The sequence below is a fragment of the Pristiophorus japonicus genome, chromosome 2 (assembly GCF_044704955.1).
Source record: "Pristiophorus japonicus isolate sPriJap1 chromosome 2, sPriJap1.hap1, whole genome shotgun sequence".
Classification (NCBI taxonomy): Eukaryota; Metazoa; Chordata; class Chondrichthyes; family Pristiophoridae; genus Pristiophorus; species Pristiophorus japonicus.
The window spans coordinates 371435569-371456485 of NC_091978.1; the positions used below are offsets into that span (position 1 = coordinate 371435569).

At 49.1% G+C, this 20917-nt stretch overlaps 1 protein-coding gene across 3 annotated transcripts in view; it reads right to left on the reverse strand.

The window, feature by feature from the left end:
- Positions 1-1267: 1267 nt before the first annotated feature.
- LOC139250766 (ras GTPase-activating protein-binding protein 2-like) overlaps positions 1268-20917 on the reverse strand; it is a 47504-nt gene continuing 27854 nt past the window's right edge. For 2 of the 3 annotated variants that reach the window (XM_070873128.1, XM_070873129.1), the window contains exons 5-12: positions 16090-16177; positions 13662-13764; positions 12282-12462; positions 11786-11887; positions 11264-11366; positions 8351-8479; positions 5361-5479; positions 1268-4476 (exon numbers count right to left, since the gene is read on the reverse strand). In XM_070873128.1, the coding sequence (XP_070729229.1) occupies positions 4207-4476; positions 5361-5479; positions 8351-8479; positions 11264-11366; positions 11786-11887; positions 12282-12462; positions 13662-13764; positions 16090-16177 (1095 nt within the window). In that variant the 3' untranslated portion in view covers positions 1268-4206. The remainder of the gene's footprint in view (positions 4477-5360; positions 5480-8350; positions 8480-11263; positions 11367-11785; positions 11888-12281; positions 12463-13661; positions 13765-16089; positions 16178-20917) is intronic. The other variant, XM_070873130.1, reaches the window with a different exon arrangement.

The window sequence follows — 20917 nt, forward strand, 5'->3', positions numbered from 1 at the left end:
AAACACAATAGGAGTCGGCCATTCGGCCCCTCGAGCCTGCTCCGCCATTCAGTAAGATCACGGCTGATCTTCGACCTCAACTCCACTTTCCTGCACTGTCCCAATATCCCTTATTTCCCTTAATAACCAAAATTTGATTGATCTGCCTTGAATATAGTCAACTACTGAGCCTCCACAGCCCTCTGGGGCAGAGAATTCCAAAGATTCACCACCCTCTGAGTGAAGAAATTCCTCCTCATCTCAGTCCTAAATGGCCGAGCCCTTATCCTGAGACTGTGACCCCTGGTTCTAGACTCCCCAGCCCGGGGGAAACACCCTCCCTGCATCTACCCTGCCAAGCCCTGTAAGAATAGATGTGAAAGGTCTCGAGGCCTTTCCCAAGGAATTCTCCAGGCGTCCTGGCCCAACACACTCAACCCTTCACCCAACACCATCAGTGCCTGCTGTGGCTTCGTGGGTAGCACTCTCGTCTGAGCACTACTGCGCTGTAAATTTCTATGTTTCTATGAGTCAGAAGGTCGTGGGTTAAAGACCCACTCCAGAGACTGGAGAAAAAAAAATCTGGGCGGACACTCCAGGAGCGCCGCACTGTCGGAGGGGCGGCGGCACTGAGGGAGCGCCGCACTGCCGGTACTGAGGGAGCGCCGCACCGGCGGAGGGGCTGTACTGAGGGAGCGCCGCACCGGCGGAGGGGCTGTACTGAGGGAGCGCCGCACCGGCGGAGGGGCTGTACTGAGGGAGCGCCGCACCGGCGGAGGCGCTGTACTGAGGGAGCGCTGTACCGTCTTTTGGATGAGATGTTAAACCGAGGCCCTGTCTGTTCTCTCTCAGGTAGTGTAAAAGATCCCATGGCACTATTTTGAAGCAGTGCAGGGTGTCCTGGGGCCAATATTTATCGCTCAATCAACATCACTGAAACAGATTATCTGGTCATTATCAGATTGCTGTTTGTGGGAGCTTGCTGTGCGCTAACTGACTGCCGGATTTCCCACATCACAATAGTGACTACACGTCATTGGTAAAGCGCTTTGGGACATCCGGTGGAGATAGGCGCTCTATGAATGGAAGTCTGTCTGTCTTTCTTTCTACAAACACCCAAATCATTCCTTTTGTGGGATCTTACTTTGCACCAAACTGCACGACACGTTCACCTGAAGGCAGGGAGAAAACTGACGGCAGTCCAAAAAGTACTTCACATCCCGAAAGGCGCAATGTAAATGCAAAATCTTAAAAAAAAGGAGGCAGGAATTACCAAACTGAAAACAAATTTGAATGCTTCAGACATCAGTAGTTTATTGAATGTTTAGTCCAACACATTCAAAAAAAAATGAAAATCAAAAAATGATGAGTAGCCACCTGCGACACCTGTCACTGACAGCATAAGGTGGCCAAACACACATCAGCTTAAGATGGCAAACCAATTTTAATTATCTACAATACCCTCAAAAGCCAAGGCGGTAAAAGCCTATCCCGTTGGCAAGAATGGAATATCGCTCCAATACAGTAACAGGTACCGGCATCTAGAGCCACCCGGTAATAAACTCTCCGAGTGGGAAAAAGTCTACTAGCTTTGCTTCAGGGGTATTATCGACGATTCTAAAGGAATGGGGAAACAGGACTATAAGCACACAATTAAATTCAGTGAACTAATCACCAGTCAGTCACCCCCTTCTGATAGTACCAGATTATTTTGTTTTCCTTTTGTTTTGTTTGTTTCATCGATATTTGAAGACGGAGAGAAGCAAGCCAGATCGACGGGTGGCTTTCTTGCCTGCTTCCCCCCCACCTGCCGCCAAGTTAATTCAACTTGGGACTTGCTGGGAAAAGTGGTCTCCAGTTCCACGAGTGGTTTTGAAAAGGAAACGGAAAGTTCAATGCTGGTGAAGGTGTAGCAATTAGCACAGCGGAAAACGGTGAGATTCTGGTAAATTACCTGGCAATGAATGTGTGCAAATGATACTGAAACCAAGTTGGGGGTCCAGGGCGAGGGTTTCAAGTAAGATTTGGGGTGTGTGGGGAGGGGATAGAAAGAGACGCTTAAACCCTTCCTTGCCTGATGGAAACTTCAAGTACAATATTTTCCAGGCCACATTAATAGATGTGAAGTAGCCATCAGTCAGGGAGAGGGGGGAAATAGTTTGAACAAGATTGAAAACACAATGTATCCCAGAATTTGAGAAATAGTGCAAGACTCCCATCAAACAAGGAAGACCTCAGAAAATTCTCAAAACGAAATTGAAAACCGACAGACACAATTGTTCTTTCCACAGTTGGAAAGCGAGTGAACTTCACCACGTGGGCCGTGCCAGTTTTGCCGAAACAGTCGGCAAGCGACAGCCTCGAGCTCTGCATGTAAACAAATTACTGCTTCAGAAATAATCACTTGCGCCACGGAGAGAAATGTGCATTGCCGCTAGAAGCTGTGACTTAAATGACATCCCGAAACGCAACCTCAACACAGCAGGGCGTTCTTGCATCGCGTCTAGTTTGGCTTCTTCTTCAGCTGCGGTTTAAGGTAAAGCCAAATATTGGTGCAGAGGCCAACAAGCTGCCGACTGCACACAAAGCTGCAGTATCCTTTATGTCAGCCCATATATTTTTTGGAACAAGAACACGCGACAGTCAGTTTTAACCTCCACATAATGCAGCTTTCCCTCAAAAGGAAATGCTTTATCGTAAACTAAAATCACATCGGTGAGCACACATCTTTAAATAACCGGTTTATGCAGGTAAAGTATATGCGCTTTGCATATTTTTCGTAAAGGTCAACAGTAATGGGTTTTAATTTGACATACCTAATTTTCCAATGTAAAACACAAACGCCAGCAACAAAAAAAAAGCAACCACCAGGTTGCAGGAATGGTACAAAAATAAAAACAGCTAGGAACAGGTGAATGGGATATTGTGCAATTTTCTTCTTTCTTCAACACTTGCACCACACACACACACACGCACACACAGAGACACACGCACACACACAGAGACACACACACACACAGAGACACACACACACACACAGAGCAAGGATGCTGCAAGCTCTTTGCATCTTTGCATTTCATCAACACACGAGTGATTCCGTAAGGTTTTACAGCTTAGTACAAGCTTTTTTGGCTTAGTACACCGCCGCAGCCAGAGTTGCCAGTTAGACTGGAATGATGTATCGATCGAAGGCACCAACATGCTCATTACACTTTCGAAAGAACTTAAAAAAAACAGTAACGTTTAGCTATGATTTTTTTTTTCCGCTGTACATTCATAACTGCACAGATCATGGGTGGGTGGGGGGGGGGGGAGGGGGGGGGGGGAGGGGACAGGGAGGTAAACGGTGTGGAGCAGCGAGATGTCCCTGTATTGCAGAGGGGTAGATAGAAAACACGAGGGGCCACGCTGCCAAACTCTTGCGTCTGGGTGCCGTTTAACACCAGTTTCACAATCGGCTTTTTTTATATTTCAATTTTTTTTTTTAAAGTTCACGAGAAAACAAAAAAAAAAATCCATCTCCATCTGAAACGGTTGCAAACATTGTCCCTTTAAAAAAAAGGTTTTACAGATGTGGGGGAACAGGTCAGTCACAGCAAGTACTTAAGATTCAAAAAAGCCCACACAGCCGATCAAGTCGTCCTACCCCTGTTGGAGCGGACAGCGTCTCCCTCCTGCCGTTGTGGGGGTGAATATCGCTCCGCCAGTGCCCGTTAGTGCATTGTGATGAGTGTGCATGAATGCAGGCCCTGGTGCCAAGTATTCTGAGCAAGGAAAATACCCAGGCAAAGCTCCTCCAGACTGCACCAACTTGATTTCCTCAATAGAACTGGGCAGAAACTCGACACGCTCAGGAAATAAAGCAGCCAAGTTATAACAAACGTCCGAGGTTGTGTTCTCTTTGTAAATGGGTGAATCTTCAGCTTTTTAAAATGGGTTGCAATTAAATCGAAGCCTTTTTTGTGTTTGTTTTTTTCCAAGTCCTTATACAATGTTTTTTTTTGCTTAAATCCTGTTCCAAAAATAGGGAAAATGATCACTTTGATGTAACTGGTAAAAAGGCGGCTTGTTTTCACATAGAAATGAAAAAACAGGCTGTGTCACATTCCAAAGCCAAAATTAACAATAACGCAAAACAAAATGGGAGGGGGGGGGGGGGGGGGAAAGAGAGAAAACGGAGAGTGTGGCACCGCCGGCGAGACATCGGGAACGGCGAGCGGTGGCGGGTTAACGGCGGGGTCCGGCAAAACGGCCTTCGCCGGGCAAGCCCCCTCTCCCGGGGCCCGGCTTCGGGGCCATGCCCCCTCTGGGCGGGGGTCCCCGGGTATCTCGGTCCCGCATCATCCCCCCGCCGATCATGCCCCGCGGGCCCGAGCCTCGGTCACTGCGACGGGTGTCCCTGCGATCGTCGCCGCCGCCCCGGCGCTCTCCCTCGCGGACCGCCCGCGTCTTCTTCTCCTCCACGTTCAGGCGCACCTCGCCTCGGAACATAACCGGCTGCAGACACAGATTTCAGCTTTAGCGGTCGGACGCAAATCGTAATCACATTTTATTCATTTATTTCTTTCCCTCACCACCCCCACCCCCACCCCCGCCCCCCCAGTCCCGCAAGATGACGGGATTGTGTCAGTCGCCGTCAGCCGCACCTTGGTGGGTCACGCTCTCTCCTCGGAGTCACAAGGACACAGGTTCAACCCCCACTCCACAGACCTGGCGAGGCGGACACTCCCAGTGCAGTACTGAGGGAGTGCCGCACTGTCGGAGGGGCAGTACTGAGGGAGCGCCGCACAGTCGGAGGGGCAGTACTGAGGGAGCGCCGCACAGTCGGAGGGGCAGCACTGAGGGAGCGCCGCACAGTCGGAGGGGCAGCACTGAGGGAGCGCCGCACTGTCGGAGGGGCAGTACTGAGGGAGCGCCGCACTGTCGGAGGGGCAGCACTGAGGGAGCGCCGCACTGTCGGAGGGGCAGCACTGAGGGAGCACCGCACTGTCGGAGGGGCAGCACTGAGGGAGCACCGCACTGTCGGAGGGGCAGTACTGAGGGAGCGCCGCACTGTCGGAGGGGCAGCACTGAGGGAGCGCCGCACTGTCGGAGGGGCAGCACTGAGGGAGCACCGCACTGTCAAAGTAGTGCAGGGAAGTTCTCCCCGGCACCGTGGGGCCAATATTTAACCCTCAATCAACATCACAATTGCCAGATAATCATTTATAATCGTAGTGCTGTTTGTGGGAGCTTGCTGTGCGCAAATGGGCTGTCGCGTTTCCCACATTACGACAGCGACTACACTTCGAAAAGTACTTCCTTGGCTGTAAAGCGCTTTGGGACATCCCCCGGTTGAGGAAAGCGCTATTGAAATGCACGTTTGTTGGTTTAGCCTTTACCTTGGCGCTCAGGATCCTCTGGACTGGATCGGGATCATCAAACACCACAAACCCAAAGTTGGGCAGCTTTCCTCCGCTGCTCTTGGTATTGATACGGAGCTCGACCACGTTGCCAAAACCTAGCCAGGGCACAAAAAGCAGAAGAAATGCTTGAACTGTATAAAATATTTTAGGCCACAGCTAGAGTACTGCGTGCAGTTCTGGTCACCACATTACAGGAAAGATGTGATTGCACTGGAGAGGGTACAGAGGAGATTTACGGGGAAGTTGCCTGGACTGGAGAATTTTAGCGATGAGGAAAGATTGGATAGGCTGGGGTTGTTTTCTTTGGAACAGAGGAGGCTGAGGGGAGACCTGATTGAGGTGTATAAAATTATGAGGGGCCTGGATAGAGTGGATAGGAAGGACCTGTTTCCCTTCGTAGAGGGGTCAACAACCGGGGGGCATAAATCTAAAGTAATTGGGTGAAGGTTTAGAGGGGATTTGAGGGGAAATGTCTTCACCCAGAGGGTGGTGGGGGTCTGGAACTCACTGCCTGAAAGGGTGGTAGAGGCAGAAACCCTCATCACATTTAAACAGTACCTGGATGTGCACTTGAAGTGTCGTAACCTACAGGGCTACGGACCGAGAGCTGGAAAGTGGGATTAAGCTGGGTAGCTCTTTGTCGGCCGGCTCAGACACGATGGGCCGAATGGCCTCCTTCCATGCTGTAAATTTCTATGATTCCAGGAAATATATTTAAACTGCAAAACACAGCAACAAGGCGAACCAGAACAGGTACTTTAGCAGGCTTGGGAAACAACCATTAACTTCGAAATACGGCACAACAATTTTGATTACTGGAGAGGACATCTCAACACGGCTGGCTGCGGCTAAATTAATCTGTTTGATCAGTAGCTCCCGCTGTGCACAATTATTGAGCATATTAATCATTTTCAATTTGTTTGATGGACAGCCATAAACATGACTTGGCCTGGCAAGTTTGCAGCCATCTGCAATATTGGTTTCCTCACCCCTAAAATAAATACAGAATTGTTGGACATCGTGTATGTCGGATATCTTGGGGAGTTAAGGATCAACAGTCAAACGTGTTGGTGTCTTGAGGCAACAGGCTTTTCAATATAAACAGGATGACTCAAGTGTCTTGAGGAGAATGCGTGGTTTGTCCAGATATGTAAAGTGCTTGCGTAAGGAACGAAGTGTTAGTGGCGGAACAGCAGCAGGTATGAAGACCTGCAGCTCTCGGGTAATAAAAGAAAATGGGCTGGAAATTGCCCAGCCTTGCTGCCTGGTTTTTCGGCGATATTTCGCCGTTTTTGGTGAAAAATGGTGATCCGTGAAATTCGCTCAAGTCTTGCGCTGGCGGGTTTGTAGTACCGCTGGGGAGCAGACCGCCGGCGTGCAAGACTGGAAACCGTGCTTTCGCCTGAAATTTGGCTCGTAGATAGGACGGGAAAAACAGCCCGGGAAAAACCTGCGTTACAGCCCTTGGAACGGTGGTAGGTAGCAGTTAGAAAGTTTATATTTTGTAATTATTTTGCAGCGATTCGATAGAAAAGGGTCTTCTGAATGTTTAGTGATTTTTTGCAATTTTTCTGGGGGGGGGGGGGGGAGGGGGGGCGCGGGGGAGGGGGAGTTTACTGCTGGGCACATTTCCTCCCCCCCCCCCCCCCCCGGCACGTTAGACCTCGGAATCATAGCTGTATTTTTGGCAGAAAAATACCGTTATGACCAAAAATGGAATTTCTAGCTCGATACACCAAGAAGTCTTGTTCAGGGGGAAGTAGTTTTGAACTGAACAAACTATAGCTGTTTACATGGATAGTCGATTTTTGTTTGGGAATAGATACATGTCACAGTCTTATCTATGACATTTTCCTTCACGTAGTCGAAATGTGGTGTATAAAGGATCGTGGTTTTCAGGAGCATGTCAGGGGGCTCGAAAGATAAAGAAACTGAAAACGGCCACTCACTGGATACATTTACGGCCTTTTACTGTGTATAAATAAAGTGTGCTCTGTACACACCACTGCTGAGTCTCGTGCTAACTCTTAAACGTGTTGCGAGCAGAGGAGAAAGGAGGTTGACGGCTAACAATAGAAACATAGAAACATAGAAAATAGGTGCAGGAGTAGGCCATTCGGCCCTTCTAGCCTGCACCGCCATTCAATGAGTTCATGGCTGAACATGCAACTTCAGTACACACCACCAGCAGGCTTTACATGTCACTGATTGATTTACCCGTTTCCCCGTGGAGAGTTGAGGTTTCAGAGAGTTCAGGGTCAGGGGGTTATGATGCACCAAAGTTCACATATCACACGAGAAGAAAAACAAAAAAGTAGAAACGGCCAAATATGTGCAAACAAGAAGCTGTAGCATAGCCCTGCTCTATTAAAGGCTGGCAAAATCAGATTTCCAGATTGGCAGATGATAAGGATAGATTATCCTTGTGTGCCAGCCGTGGCTCAGTGGGCAGCACTCTCGCCTCTGAGTCAGAAGGTTGTGGGTTCAAGTCCCACTCCAGGGACACAAGCACAAAAATCTAGGCTGACACTCCCAGTGCAGGGCTGGGGGAGCGCCGCACTGTCGGAGGGGCAGGGCTGGGGGAGCGCCGCACTGTCGGAGGGGCAGGGCTGGGGGAGCGCCGCACTGTCGGAGGGGCAGGGCTGGGGGAGCGCCGCACTGTCGGGAGTTGCTGTCTTTTGGATGAGCCATTAAGCCGAGGCCCCATCTGCCATCTCTGGGTATTATCACCTTGCTGTGTGTGGGAGCTTGCTGTGCGCAAGTTGGCTGCCGCGTTTCCCACATTATAACAGTGACGACACTCCAAAAGTACTTCATTGGCTGTAAAGCGCTTTGGGACGTCTGGTAGTGGTGAAAGGCGCTATATAAATGCACGTCCTTCTTTCTTTCTTGGGCTTAGGTCTCTGTGCAGGATCACTCAGTTAAGAATCAGGCATTTCCACATTGGGCTACAGGTAATGACTCACTCATGAAGAAGTCTTTCAGTTCATTTTCATCGATGTCATGGGGCAAGTTGCCAACAAAAAGCTGGTGACTATCTGGGTAACGAACAACTCGCCGATTCTCAATCTCGTTTGGTTCAATGTCTCCTCGACCTGCAACACACACACAGGTTTCTCTTGATAAGATTTTAAAATGGTCCTTGCATTTCCAAGTTGGTCCACAAGTAACACGAATAGCTGTACAAACATAACTAGTATTTTGATTAAAAACATTGAGAAAGATATTGCAGCAAAATACTTTGTTTATCCAGTTGTAGACTTTCTCGTCTCACACCATAATGGTACCTCAGGAGTCCCCATCCTTGTCTCAGTGAGCAGCACCCTCGGCTCGGAGTCAGAAGGTTGTGGGTCCAAGGCCCACTTCAGGGATTTGTGCACGAAAAATCCAGGCTGACACTCGCAGTGCAGTACTGAGGGAGCGCCGCACTGTCGGAGGGGCAGTACTGAGGGAGCGCCGCACTGTCGGAGGGGCAGTACTGAGGGAGCGCCGCACTGTCGGAGGGGCAGTACTGAGGGAGCGCCGCACTGTCGGAGGGGCAGTACTGAGGGAGCGCCGCACTGTCGGAGGGGCAGTACTGAGGGAGTGCTGCACTGTCGGAGGGGCAGTACTGAGGGAGCGCCGCACTGTCGGAGGGGCAGTACTGAGGGAGTGCTGCACTGTCGGAGGGGCAGTACTGAGGGAGCGCCGCACTGTCGGAGGGGCAGTACTGAGGGAGTGCCGCACTGTCGGAGGGGCAGTACTGAGGGAGTGCTGCACTGTCGGAGGGGCAGTACTGAGGGAGCGCCGCACTGTCGGAGGGGCAGTACTGAGGGAGCGCTGCGCCGTCGGAGGGGCAGTACTGAGGGAGCTCCGCACTGTCGGGGGGGCAGTACTGAGGGAGCGCTGCACTGTCGGAGGGGCAGTACTGAGGGAGCGCCGCACTGTCGGAGGGGCAGTACTGAGGGAGTGCCGCACTGTCGGAGGGGCAGTACTGAGGGAGCGCCGCACTGTCGGAGGGGCAGTGCTGAGGGAGCGCCGCACTGTCGGAGGGGCAGTGCTGAGGGAGCGCCGCACTGTCGGAGGGGCAGTGCTGAGGGAGCGCCGCACTGTCAGAGGTCCTGTTTTTCAGATGAGATGTTAAACCGAGGCCCCGTCTGCTCTCTCAGGTGGATGTAAAATAACCTGTGGCACTATATCGAAGAGGAACAGGGGAGTTCTCCCCGGTGTCCTGGGGCTAATATTTATTCCTCAATCAACATAACATTAAAAAAAGATTATCTGGTCATTATCACATTGCTGTGTGTTGGAGCTTGCTGTGCGCAAATTGCCTGCCACGTTTCCCACATTACAACAGTGACTACACTCCAAAAGTACTTCCTTGGTTGTAAAGCGACGTCCGGTGGATCACGAAAGATGCTATATAAATCCAAGTCTGCCTTTAGGCTGCCTCGGTACTGGATCGAGACTGCCAAAACCTCGGTTCCAGCTCGCAGGGGAGATTTTCAGCACAGCGTGTCGGTTGGACTCAAACCCAGATAAAAAGGTGGGCAACAGGAATCCGAAACAAAAAACGAAATTGCTGGAAACGCTCAGCGGGTCGGGCAGCATTCCTGGAGAGAGAAACAGAGGAACGTTCGGGTCGATAACCCCTCTGTCCACGGATGCTGCCTGACCCACTCAGTCTTTGCAGCACTTTGTAAAAAGACAGGCAATTGCTTTACCCTGCCTCCGCCAGTTTTGTGCTTCTTTCGTTTCCCAGTTTACAAACACCAGCACAATACTCTGCTCAGGAACAGGCCATTGGGCCCCACCACTCCGTGCCGGGGTTTATGCCCCACCGCTCCGTGCCGGGGTTTATGCCCCACCGCTCCGTGCCGGGGTTTATGCCCCACCGCTCCGTGCCGGGGTTTATGCCCCACCGCTCCGTGCCGGGGTTTATGCCCCACCGCTCCGTGCCGGGGTTTATGCTCCACCGCTCCGTGCCGGGGTTTATGCTCCACCGCTCCGTGCCGGGGTTTATGCCCCACCGCTCCGTGCCGGGGTTTATGCCCCACCGCTCCGTGCCGGGGTTTATGTCCCACCGCTCCGTGCCGGGGTTTATGCTCCACACCAGCCCCCTCCCACCCCTCTCCATCTCACCCCATCACCATATCCTTCTATTCCTTTCTCCCTCATGTGTTTATCCAGCTTCCCCTTAAATACATCGATACTATTCACCTCAACCCCTCCCTGTGGCAGCGAGTTCCACATTCTCACCGCTCTCTGGGTAAAGAAGTTTCTCCTGAATTCCCGGTTGGATTTATTAGTGACTGTCTGTTATTGATGGCCCCCTAATTTTGGAAATATCTCCTTTAAGACTACTGAACCTAATTTTCAAGACACCCATCAGGTCACTGCTCAGCCAGCGTTCCCAATAAGCTGTGTGGCCGTCTGCCAGTCCCGTGCAGCCATCGAGCTGCTTATCAAATGTGAAATTTCGCACACACGCGAAACTTTGAACGTGCCGTGGAAACTTAGAAAGTAGGTGCAGAAGTCGGCCATTCGGCCCTTTGAGCCTGCACCACCATTCAATATCATCATGGCTGATCATGCAACTTCAGCACCCCATTCCTGCCTTCTCTCCATACCCCTTGATCCCTTTAGCCGTGGAGTCCCTTAAAGGGACCGTGCACCTCTCCCTCACCCCAACAAAGAAATTCGGGGTAAGCAGTGCTCTCCGCCTTCTCTTTTTTTGTTATGTACAAGAGCAAAGAGCCGCAGCCTGATCCGTCTTTCCCGACAGGTAGAACCTCTCCGTTCTGGTGATAATTCTCGTCAATCTTCTTTGCGCCTCCTCTACTTTTGCCCCTTGCGCGCCGTGAATAAAACCGAACGCACGTACAGGCGCACGAGCTCACCTGTCCTGGGTCCTCGGACTACCATCCCCAGCCTCTCCCGAGGTCGCTGGTCTCGGGGCCGGGGGGGGGGCGTCTGGCTTTCACTTTTCGCTTCGGCTCTGGGCTGGAGTTTCACACGGGGTGGTGGGGGGGGGCGGGGGGGGGGGGGAAGTGGGGAGGGAGGCGGGAGAGAAAAAAAAAGTTGCTACAATGGCTCGATGAAACACACACAATCGCAAACCGTTCATTTGCACATTTTAATTCAGCGACGGATGCTAGTTACAGTTTTCGCTTCCTGCCTAAAAAAACAAGTCTCCCTCCAGTTACCGATTGACAATGTTACTTTAGCAAGGGTACGTGCGAACAACAACGACCACAAATATCTATGCTAGCAGTTTTTTTTTTAAATGTTAAAAGCAGTTACCTAATCCAAATTGAAAAACAGACAGTATAATCTAAAGCTTTTCTTTTGAAGAAAAGAAATTTGAATAATTTTTTATATATATATATATATATTAAAAAGCAGGTCCATTCACAGATTACCTGTGAGGCTGATGCTTTAACAACATGGGAAGGAATTCCGGAGGAAGCAACTGTACCACTAGGAGGCAGATTTTTACTGGTCACTGAGGCCCAGGAGAAAGCCTGCAGAGAATGCAAGACATACCTATGCTACTATCAAGAAATAAAGCATTCTCTGAAATACAAAAAATCCTGAGCCCAACAGTTGGGTAAGCTTGCAGTCTGGTGCTAATTATATCGGGCAATTGCATTTAACATGTCTACTTCAGCGGTTGTCACAGTCAAACTAAAACTGTCACAACTTACCAGTTTTAACCTTCAGTAACTATATCTTAATATCAATACCCAGTTAGTTTAGCAATCCGTACAACTTATTTTTGCAGTCCTGTCTACATACAAAGTTTTATTTAAAAAGCACTTTTGTTTTTTAAAAAAAAAATGAGGCAGTGGGTCTATAAGACAGAGGCAGAAAAGTTACAGCTGTCAGAGTAAGCTACACAATGAGACTGGTATTAACCTTGGGGGGCTCCTGGAGCTGAGAAACTGGTTCCACTGGGGCAGGAGAGGGAGCCTTCTCCTCCGACTCTTCCACGCTCTTCTCCACCAGTTCCGGTTCCGGTTTTACCTCCTCGGTTTTAGATTCGGGTTCGGGCTCGGGGTCTGGAGCCGACTCCTCAAGTGGTTCCTCCACGCCATTACTTTATATTTTTAAAAAAAAAGTAAAAACACACAAATGGTAAAGTCAAAATACATTCCAAGACCAGCAGGTCAAAAATCTATTAAACCCCAAATGATCCTCACCTCAGCACTTGCACAGGAGCAGCGAGAGATATAAATGGGAGAGCCACTAAATTATTCGGCAAAAAAATCGGTTCATTTTGCAAGCGACGATATTGACAAATTGGCACGAAGACTGGAGATGTGTCGCACGGGTCGTGAACAGGGGAGAGTGCTGTGCAAATAAAACGGATCCCCAATATAACACAGCAACTTTTGCGCTAGCCGCTCAGCTGTTGCGATCTAGGAATTTTCACTTACAATCAACGATCCCGTTAAGCGGCGCAGCGGTCTGGAGGTCCCGCACAGGACGCTCGCCGGCTCGACAAAGGGAATACCCGCGCTTGTGCGAAAGATCGGACAGGCTGCGCAGCCGGTTAAAGCGCACCCAAAAAATATCTAACGGGAACATTGCTTACAATCCTGCCCTCGAGTTCAGTTCCACAAACAGCACTTGAAGCAACTGCCTGCTTTAAAGTCATTTTACTGAAAAATTAGGTCCAGAAACAAGGAACTAAATTTACCTACATTGTCACTGTATGTTTAGTACGCCCCTTAGTACGAAGCTCGTGTGTGCCAACAGTCATGAGCCTGTTCCTCGTCCCATTGCAGGGATTATAATGCAGCATGAGGCAAGGATGCTGCACACGAGACGGATTCAGCAGGCCAGAAAATGGTGGCTTTACACTGCCCAGCATCTAAAGACTAGCGCAGTTCATCCTTTGGAGCAGTGGCAGGCCCGCACTGACCACAGATGCCATTCGAAGTGAAGACTCCTGCTAACAGCATCCTGGTCCGCAGCCTATTAGGTTGCTGCACAAGTCGATACGGACCGCAAACTGGGTCACAATCCTGGAACTCCCTCCCTAACAGCACTGTGGGAGCACCTTCACCACACGGACTGCAGCGGTTCAAGAAGGCGGCTCACCACCACCTTCTCAAGGGGCAATTAGGGATGGGCAATAAATGCCGGCCTTGCCAGCGACGCCCACATCCCAGGAACGAATAATAATTTTTTTTAAACACCTGGAAAGAATTCTAACCATTCAGCAATAAGAGATCTCATTTCCACTGTAGTGCCATTCTTACACAATGAACTTCCAATGTTCGAGGTATTTACCTGACAGCATGAGCCTCATAATACGTATTAGTAGTATTTTCCTGTGCAGGTTCGGGAGACAGTTGATGTTCTTCTGTTTCCTCCTCCACTTCCTCTTCAGATTCTAAAAAGTGCAGACTAGCTTAAAAGACATCAACTAACTCAGGCACACATTTCAACACAGATAAGAGCGATAACGGCTCTAAACGGTTCTGCTTTGAGCGGTACTCATGCAGAAGTCTTCAAGAATTCAACAAAAAGCCAAGTGGCGGTGTTGTGCAATTAAGAGTTTAGAAGAATGAGAGGTGATCTAATTTAAACATGTAAAATTCTTACAGGACTTGACAGGGTAGAAGCAGGGAGGATGTTTCCCCCGGGCTGGGGAGTCTAGAACCAGGGGTCACAGTCTCAGGATAAGGGCTCGGCCATTTAGGACTGAGATGAGGAGGAATTTCTTCACTCAGAGGATGGTGAATCTTTGGAATTCTCTGCCCCAGAGGGCTGTGGAGGCTCAGTCTTTGAGTATATTCAAGGCTGAGATCGATAGAGTTTTGGACTCTGGGGGAATCGAGGGATATGGGGATCGGGCAGGAAAGTGGAGTTGAGCTAGGAGCTCAGCCGTGATCTTATTGAATGGCGGAGCAGGCTCGAGGGGCTGAATCCTGCTCCTATTTCTTATGTTCTTATAACTTTCAAGAATTCCAGCCCTCCTGCCACTCGAGAAATTTTAAATCATTTTTGGCACTTAAAGGTGCAGGTTGCAAAAGGCATTCTGCAATCTTGCAGGTAAATCTGCACAGTTTCAGTTCAGTGATGTGTGGGAGTGGCAGAACACTTGTTTTCGGTGGTTTTTCTCAATTGCAGTTCACCATTGTCGCGACTAATTTAACTTTGAACGTTCCCTTTTGTGCAAATCTGATTGCAGGTGAGCAAATCAAGAAGTCGAACTTGCATGGCTCTCCCCCTTATAAAATCACTGAATTCTGATCTTGGGCTGGAGCACGGCGAGATAGCGTGCATCATGTTCAAGGCCGCCGTTTCTAATTCGCAGGGAACATTTTCAATGTAGTTTGGCCTTTTGACGTTTTGTTTCGAACAACGCAGACTGCAAACTAAAGGTGTGTGTATATTTATTGAGTATGAAAAGACTTAAGGGGGTTGGGTGGTCGAGGAGTGGGGGATAGAATCATTAAAAAAATTACGACACAGGAGGCTGCTGTTCGGCCCATCGTGTCCGCGCCGGCCGACAAAGAGCTACCCAGCCTAATCCCACTTTCCAGCTCTCGGTCCGTAGCCCTGTAGGTTACGGCACTTCAGGTGCACATCCAGATACTTTTTAAAATGTGGTGAGGGTTTCTGCCTCTACCACCTTTCAGGCAGTGAGTTCCAGACCCCCACCACCCTCTGGGTGAAGACATTTCCCCTCATCTCCCCTCTAAACCACTGCAGCTTCCAGCGCAAGTGGCTACAAGTGTGCGACGGCTTCAAGGAGGGCGACTGGATCAAAACCCAAGTCGCCATTTGGAGCGTGGGCAGGAACATTGGCAGGGCCCAGGCACAGCAGGAGTGGGAAGGGTTGGCGCAAATGAGCAGCGAGAGATTGTGGCGGAGGTGTATCAAGTGATTGAGGCGGAGGAGCGATGAGAGATCGTGGTTAGGATTCGGCGAGTGATTGTGGCAGAGGTTTGGTGAATGTTTGATGATGCGGTGCGGTGAGAGATCGTGGTGGGGGTGCGACAAATGAGGGTACGGGGCCCAGAAGAGCCGAGGGCCCAGGGGCAGCACGGGCCCAGCCCACACTGCGATATGTGTGCACACTGGGTCCGTGCAGCAGAGCAGGTCTCCAGTTGTCCTGGTTAACCCTTGCCACTGGCCCAAGACCTCGCTCTGTCAAGCCCCGTGTGGTGGCTGGTGTGCAACGGTCACCCCACGTTAAAAAAATCCACCCACAGGTATCTTCCTCCCCTGGAGTTCAGGACTGGAACATCGGGTCCTTCATTGAAACATCTGTGAACTCATCCCTTTTTGGTGTGGAACCAAGTCATCCTCGTTCGAGGGACCGCCTGTGATGATGAAACCGCCTACCAATTACGTTAATCTGTGCCCCCTGGTTGTTGACCCCTCTGCTAAGGGAAATAGCTACTTCCTTTCCACACTTATCTGGGCCCCTCATAATTTTACTGCAATAAGGTCTCCCCTCAGCCTTCTGTGTTCCAAAGAAAACAACCCCAGCCTATCTAATCTTTCATCGCTAAAATTCTTCACTCCCAATAACATCCTCGTAAATCTCCTCTGTACCCTCTAATGAAATCACATCTTTCCTGTAATGTGGTGACCAGAACTGGACCCAGTACTCCAGCTGTTGTCCGCTTTTTGAGGTCAAACTGTGAATATTTCGAGCTGCAGCATAATCTGTGAATGTGCCACCTCATACAGATCGATTTCCTACCTTCTTCTAATTCTGCGTCAGAGTCGAACACTTCGTCCTGGTAACGGAATATATCGTTGTGGACATAGAACTTGTTTGGAACAGAACCCTGTAAAAAAAAAAAGAAATTAATGTGGGAATAACTTCGACTTTAGTCGCCGTGTTCATTGAGTCGCTGTAGAAAAGCCCACCACATCTGAACAACTCGCTCTCTCTACGCATTTCCAACTTAACTTTACGATTAACCATTCCTTCGCAACTCTGATTAAAAAAAAAGAGTGGGGTTTTACCCAACTGTTCAAAGGAGGCCGAAAAATGATGCACGAAAATGATCACAACTTTCAGCATTCAAAAAATTAACCAAATAGATCTTCTATTATAAAGAGCATTGCGCAGACATGACAGAGTTATAGGTGAACAATGCAAGACAAAATATATCTGGAGCAAAGGAGGCAATGTTATTGCTGGACCACAACAACAACCAATATTTATATAGCGCCTTTCAGGTAGTGAAATGTCCCAAGGCGCTTCACAGGAGTGGTGTGTGACAAACAATTTGACACCGAACTGCAGAAGTAGAAATTAGCGCAGAGGACCAAAGTCTTGGTCAAAGAGGTAGGTCTTAAGGAGCGTCTTGAAAGAGGCGCGGAGAGGTTTAGGGAGGGAGTTCCAGAGCTTGGGGCCCAGGCAACAGAAGGCCCGGCCACCAATGGTGGAGCGATTATAATCAGGGATGCTCAGGAGGGCAGAATTAGAGGAGCGCAGACATCTCCGGGGGGGGGGGGGGGGGGGGGGCTGGAGGAGATTACAGAGATAGGGAGGGGCGAGGGCCATGGAGGGATTGTAAACAAGGATGAGGATTTTGAAATTGAGAAAAGTCCTTGTATATATTTTCTTCTGCCCCTTCGCCAAAAAGGTGGTTCCTTTACATTTTATCAACGGAGAATTATGACCAGTTGTTACATATTCATAATTTAACCCTTAAACTGCTCGCATGTTCAGTGAGATGACCGATCTCATGCCCTGCGATTGTTTCGAGTTTCAGCGCCCAGCCAGTGGTTCTGTGACAATAAAGGCTACAGCGTCAGGGGAAGATTGATTAGTGACCAATCTTTCTGATCATTGTTTTCGGGCAAGTGGCCCATTCACATTTCCCCGCGCGCGCGGGCGGGGTTTTTCCCCACTTAAAAGCCGGCTGCACGAGACCTCCAGACCGCTGCACGACTCAACGGGAACATGGAGTGTGGAGCGACTTCTGTTCCCTGCACTTCCTGCTTCTCTTCAACTGTGACTACACTCCAAAAGCACTTCATTGGCTTTAAAGCGCTTTGAGATGTCCGGTGGTTGTGAAAGGCGCTATATAAATGCAAGTCTTTCCTTCTTTCTTCCTCATTTTCTCTCTCCGGTTAACTTTTCCACAAAAAGTGGGGCTAAAGTTGCCTGTCGCTGTACATTTGGGAGAGCGATGATACATTGTTTTCCCTCTCAATCAGCTTAAAATTAACCATCAAAAGCCCAGAGACCAACAACCCCCCGCAAAACCCCAGTGGTGAGAAAGCATCTCCCTTGTAACTGCATTACATCACAACAGTGTCGGCACACTCGATCCAGAGACACAAGTTCAAATCCCACCACGCCGCTGAGGAATTTAAATTCAGTTAATCAAATAAGTCTCAAATTAAGAGCTAGAATTAAAAATAATGGCGACCATGAAACTATCGGATTGTCGTAAAAACCCATCTGGTTCACGGGGAAGGAAATCTGCCGTCCTTACCCGGTCTGGCCTATATTTTTTTTTAAATTCATTTTACAGGATGTAAATACAGATTTTTGAACGATGGGAGTGAAGGATCATAGGGAGCGGGCGGGGAAGTGGAGCTGAGTCCATGATCAGATCAGCCATGATCTTACTGAATGGTGGAGCAGGCTCGAGGGGCCGAATGGCCGACTCCTGCTCCTATTTCTTATATGCAAGGTCAGCATTTATTGCCCATCCCGAATTGCCCCGTGAGAAGGTGGTGGTGAGCCGCCACCTTGAACCGCTGCAGTCCGTGTGGTGAAGGTGCTCCCACAGTGACTTTGTTGTAGCGGTTTGGTACAACGGAGTGGCTCGCTGGGCCATTCCAGGGGCAGTTAATGGTCGACCACACTGCTGTGGGTCTGGAGTCACATATCGGCCAGACCGGGTAAGGACGGCAGATTCCCTTCCCTAAAGGGACATCAGTGAACCCGATGGGTTTTTAACCACAATCCGGTAGCTCCATGGTCACCATTACTGACACTGACTTTTTATTCCAGATCGATTTAATTAACTGAATTTAAATTCCCCAGCTGCCGTGGAGGGATTTGAACTCGAGTCCCTGGATCGTTAGTCCAGTAACATAACCACTATGCTACCGTTCCCGTATGTGACTCCAAAACCCTCAGCAATCTGGTTAACTCTTAACTGCCCCCTGAAATGGCCTCACACACTACTCCGTTGTATCAAACCGCTGCGAAAGAGACTTTGACCACACGGACTGCAGCGGTTCAAACCAACGACTCACCACCTTATGCAATAAATGCTGGCTTTGCCAGCGACATCCACATCTCTCCCAAGAATTATTTTTTTTTTTTTAAATAGAAACATAGAAAATAGGTGCTGGAGTAGGCCATTCGGTCCTTCGAGCCTGCACCGCCATTCAATATCATGGCTGATCATTCCCTCAGTACCCCTTTCCTGCTTTCTCTCGATACCCCTTGATTCCCCCTTAGCCGTAAGGGCCATATCTAACTCCCTCTTGAATATATCCAGTGAACTGGCCTCAACAACTCTCTGCGGTAGAGAATTCCACAGGTTCACAACTCTGAGTGAAGAAGTTTCTCCTCATCTCAGTCCTAAATGGCCTACCGCTTATCCTAAGACTGTGTCCCCTGGTTCTGGACTTCCCCAACATCGGGAACATTCTTCCCGCATCTAACATGTCCAGTCCCATCAGAATCTTATACGCTTCTATGAGATCCCATCTCATCCTTCTAAACTCCAGTGAATAAAGGCCCAGTTAATCCAGTCTCTCCTCAAATAACAGTCCAGCCATCCCTGGAATGTGTCTGGTGAACCTTCGCTGCACTCCCTCAATAGCAAGAACGTCCTTCCTCAGATTAGGAGACCAAAACTGTACACAATATTCCAGGTGAGGCCTCACCAAGGCTCTGTACAACTGCAGAAAGACCTCCCTGCTCCTATACTCAAATCCCCTAGCTATGAAGGCCAACATACCATTTGCCTTCTTCACTGCCTGCTGTACCTGCATGCCCACTTTCTGTGACTGATGAACCATGACACCCAGGTCTCGTTGCACCTCCCCTTTTTCTAATCTGCCGCCATCCAGATAATATTCTGCCTTCGTGTTTTTGCCCCCAAAATGGATAACCTCACATTTATCCACATTATACTGCATCTGCCATGCATTTGCCCACTCACCAAACCTGTCCAAGTCACCCTGCAGCCTTTTAGCATCCTCCTCACAGCTCACACCGCCACCCAGTTTAGTGTCATCTGCAAACTTGGAGATATTACACTCAATTCCCTCATCCAAATCATTGATGTATATTGTAAATAGCTGGGGTCCCAGCACTGAGCCCTGCGGCACCCCACTAGTCACTGCCTGCCATTCTGAAAAGGACCCGTTTATCCCGACTCTCTGCTTCCTGTCTGCCAACCAGTTCTCTATCCACGTCAGTACATTACCCCCAATACCATGCGCTTTGATTTTGCACACCAATCTCTCGTGTGGGACCTTGTCAAAAGCCTTTTGAAAGTCCAAATACATCACATCTATTGGTTCTCCCTTGTCCACTCTGCTAGTTACATCCTCAAAAAATTCCAGAAGATTCGTCAAGCATGATTTCCCTTTCATAAATCCATGCTGACTTTGTCCGATCCTGTCACTGCTAACCAAATGCGCTGCTATTTCATCCTTAATGATTGATGCCAACATTTTCCCCACTACTGATGTCAGGCTAACCGGTCTATAATTACCCGCTTTCTCTTTCCCTCTTTTTTAAAAAAGTGGTGTTACATTAGCTACCCTCCAGTCCATAGGAACTGATCCAGAGTCGATAGACTGTTGGAAAATTATCACCAATGCATCCACTATTTCTAGGGCCACTTCCTTAAGTACTCTGGGATACAGACTATCAGGCCCCGGGGATTTATCGGCCTTCAATCCTATCAATTCCCCCAACACAATTTTCTGCCTAATAAGGATATCCTTCAGTACCTCCTTCTCACGAGACCTACTGTCCCCTAGTACATTCGGAAGGTTATTTGTGTCTTCCAGGACCAAAGTATTTGTTCAATTGGTCTACCATTTCTTTGTTCCCCATTATAAATTCACCTGAATCCGACTGCAAGGGACCTACGTTTGTCTTCACTAATCTTTTTCTCTTCACATATCTATAGAAGCTTTTGCAGTCAGTTTTTATGTTCCCTGCAAGCTTCCTTTCGTACTCTATTTTCCCCCTCCTAATTAAACCCTTAGTCCTCCTCTGTTGAATTCTAAATTTCTCCCAGTCCTCAGGTTTGTTGCTTTTTCTAGCCAAATTATATGCCTCTTCCTTGGCTTTAACACTATCCTTAATTTCCCTTGTTAGCCATGGTTGAGCCACCTTCCCCGTTTTATTTTTACTCCAGACAGGGATGTACAATTGCTGAAGTTCATCCATGTGAACTTTAAATGTTTGCCATTGCTTATCCACCGTCAACCCTTTAAGGATCCTTTGCCAGTCTATTCTAGCCAATTCACGCCTCATACAGTCGAAGTTACCTTTCCTTAAGTTCAGGACCCGAGTTTCCGAATTAACTGTG